At 52.9% G+C, this 1,063-nt stretch overlaps 1 protein-coding gene across 1 annotated transcript in view; it reads left to right on the forward strand.

The window, feature by feature from the left end:
• SLC2A11 (solute carrier family 2 (facilitated glucose transporter), member 11) overlaps positions 1-167 on the forward strand; it is a 14,867-nt gene extending 14,700 nt beyond the window's left edge. The window contains 1 exon segment of the mRNA XM_012644135.1: positions 85-167. Coding sequence (XP_012499589.1) covers positions 85-167 — 83 coding nt within the window.
• Positions 168-1,063: the final 896 nt, after the last annotated feature.

The raw sequence follows: 1,063 nt of genomic DNA on the forward strand, positions 1-1,063 counted from the left end.
AGTAGCTGGGACTACAGGCATGCGCCTCCGCCTCTGGGGCCTCATGGAGTGACGCCAGGTCTTTGGGTCTCCTTTAACCCGCAGGAGGGCTTGTCCCACTTCCTCTATGTCCTTTTCCTCGGCGTCTGTGTCTGTGGCGCCATCTACACTGGCTTGTTCCTCCCTGAGACCAAAGGCAAGTCCTTCCTGGAGATCTCCGAGGAATTACGCAGACTCAACTTCCCCTGGCGGGCCCAGGGCCCCACGTGGAGAGGCCCGGAGGTCACCCGGTCCACAGAGCTCTAGCTTCAAAGGGGTGGCCGGTGCCAGGGCCGGCTGCCGCCCAGGGCTTGGCCTCCGCTCGGTCTTGCATGCCTTTGTTTCACAAGTGTTAACTGAGCACTTGTCACGTGCAGACGTGGTGCCAGCAGTTTTGCAGTCAGTGGGGACAGTGGTGTTCCAGTCTAGAGGCAACTGACTGACAGGAAAACAATTAAAAACATCATAACAAACTCGGGAAATGCAGTGGAAGAAAAATACAGGTTGTGGTGGGCATGCGCACCCTGTGTGCCCGGCTGCCTGACCTAGTCTGGGAGGGGAGCGATTGGAAAAGAATTTTCTGAGGAATCGACTTTTTTCAATCAACTTTATTGAGATGTAATTTACATACAATCAGAGATGACCATTTTAAGTATTCACTTGAGGAGATTAGACAGACGTATGCACCCGGCAAACACCACCACTGTCAAACACCACCAGTGTCAAACACCACCACTGTCGAGACGGGACATTCACGTCACTCCAACCCCCACCCCCCCACCTCAGGCAACCACTGACCCACTTTCTGTCACTGCTGGTCAGATGCGCCTTTCTGCAGAACTTGATGTATGCATGCAGTTGGGTCTAGCTTTGCTCCAGGTAAAGGTTTTCAGATTCACGAGTATTGCTGTGCGGGTTCATGCGTATCCTTTGCGTTGCTGAGCAGTCGGCCCCTCTGTGGTTAGATCATGATGTGTTTGCCCATTTTCCTGTTGGTGGACATTGGGTTGTTTCTGATTTTTGGCCATCATGAATAAAACTGCTG

Source organism: Propithecus coquereli, unplaced genomic scaffold (genome assembly GCF_000956105.1).
Source record: "Propithecus coquereli isolate 6110/MARCELLA unplaced genomic scaffold, Pcoq_1.0 Scaffold206, whole genome shotgun sequence".
Lineage (NCBI taxonomy): Eukaryota > Metazoa > Chordata > Mammalia > Primates > Indriidae > Propithecus > Propithecus coquereli.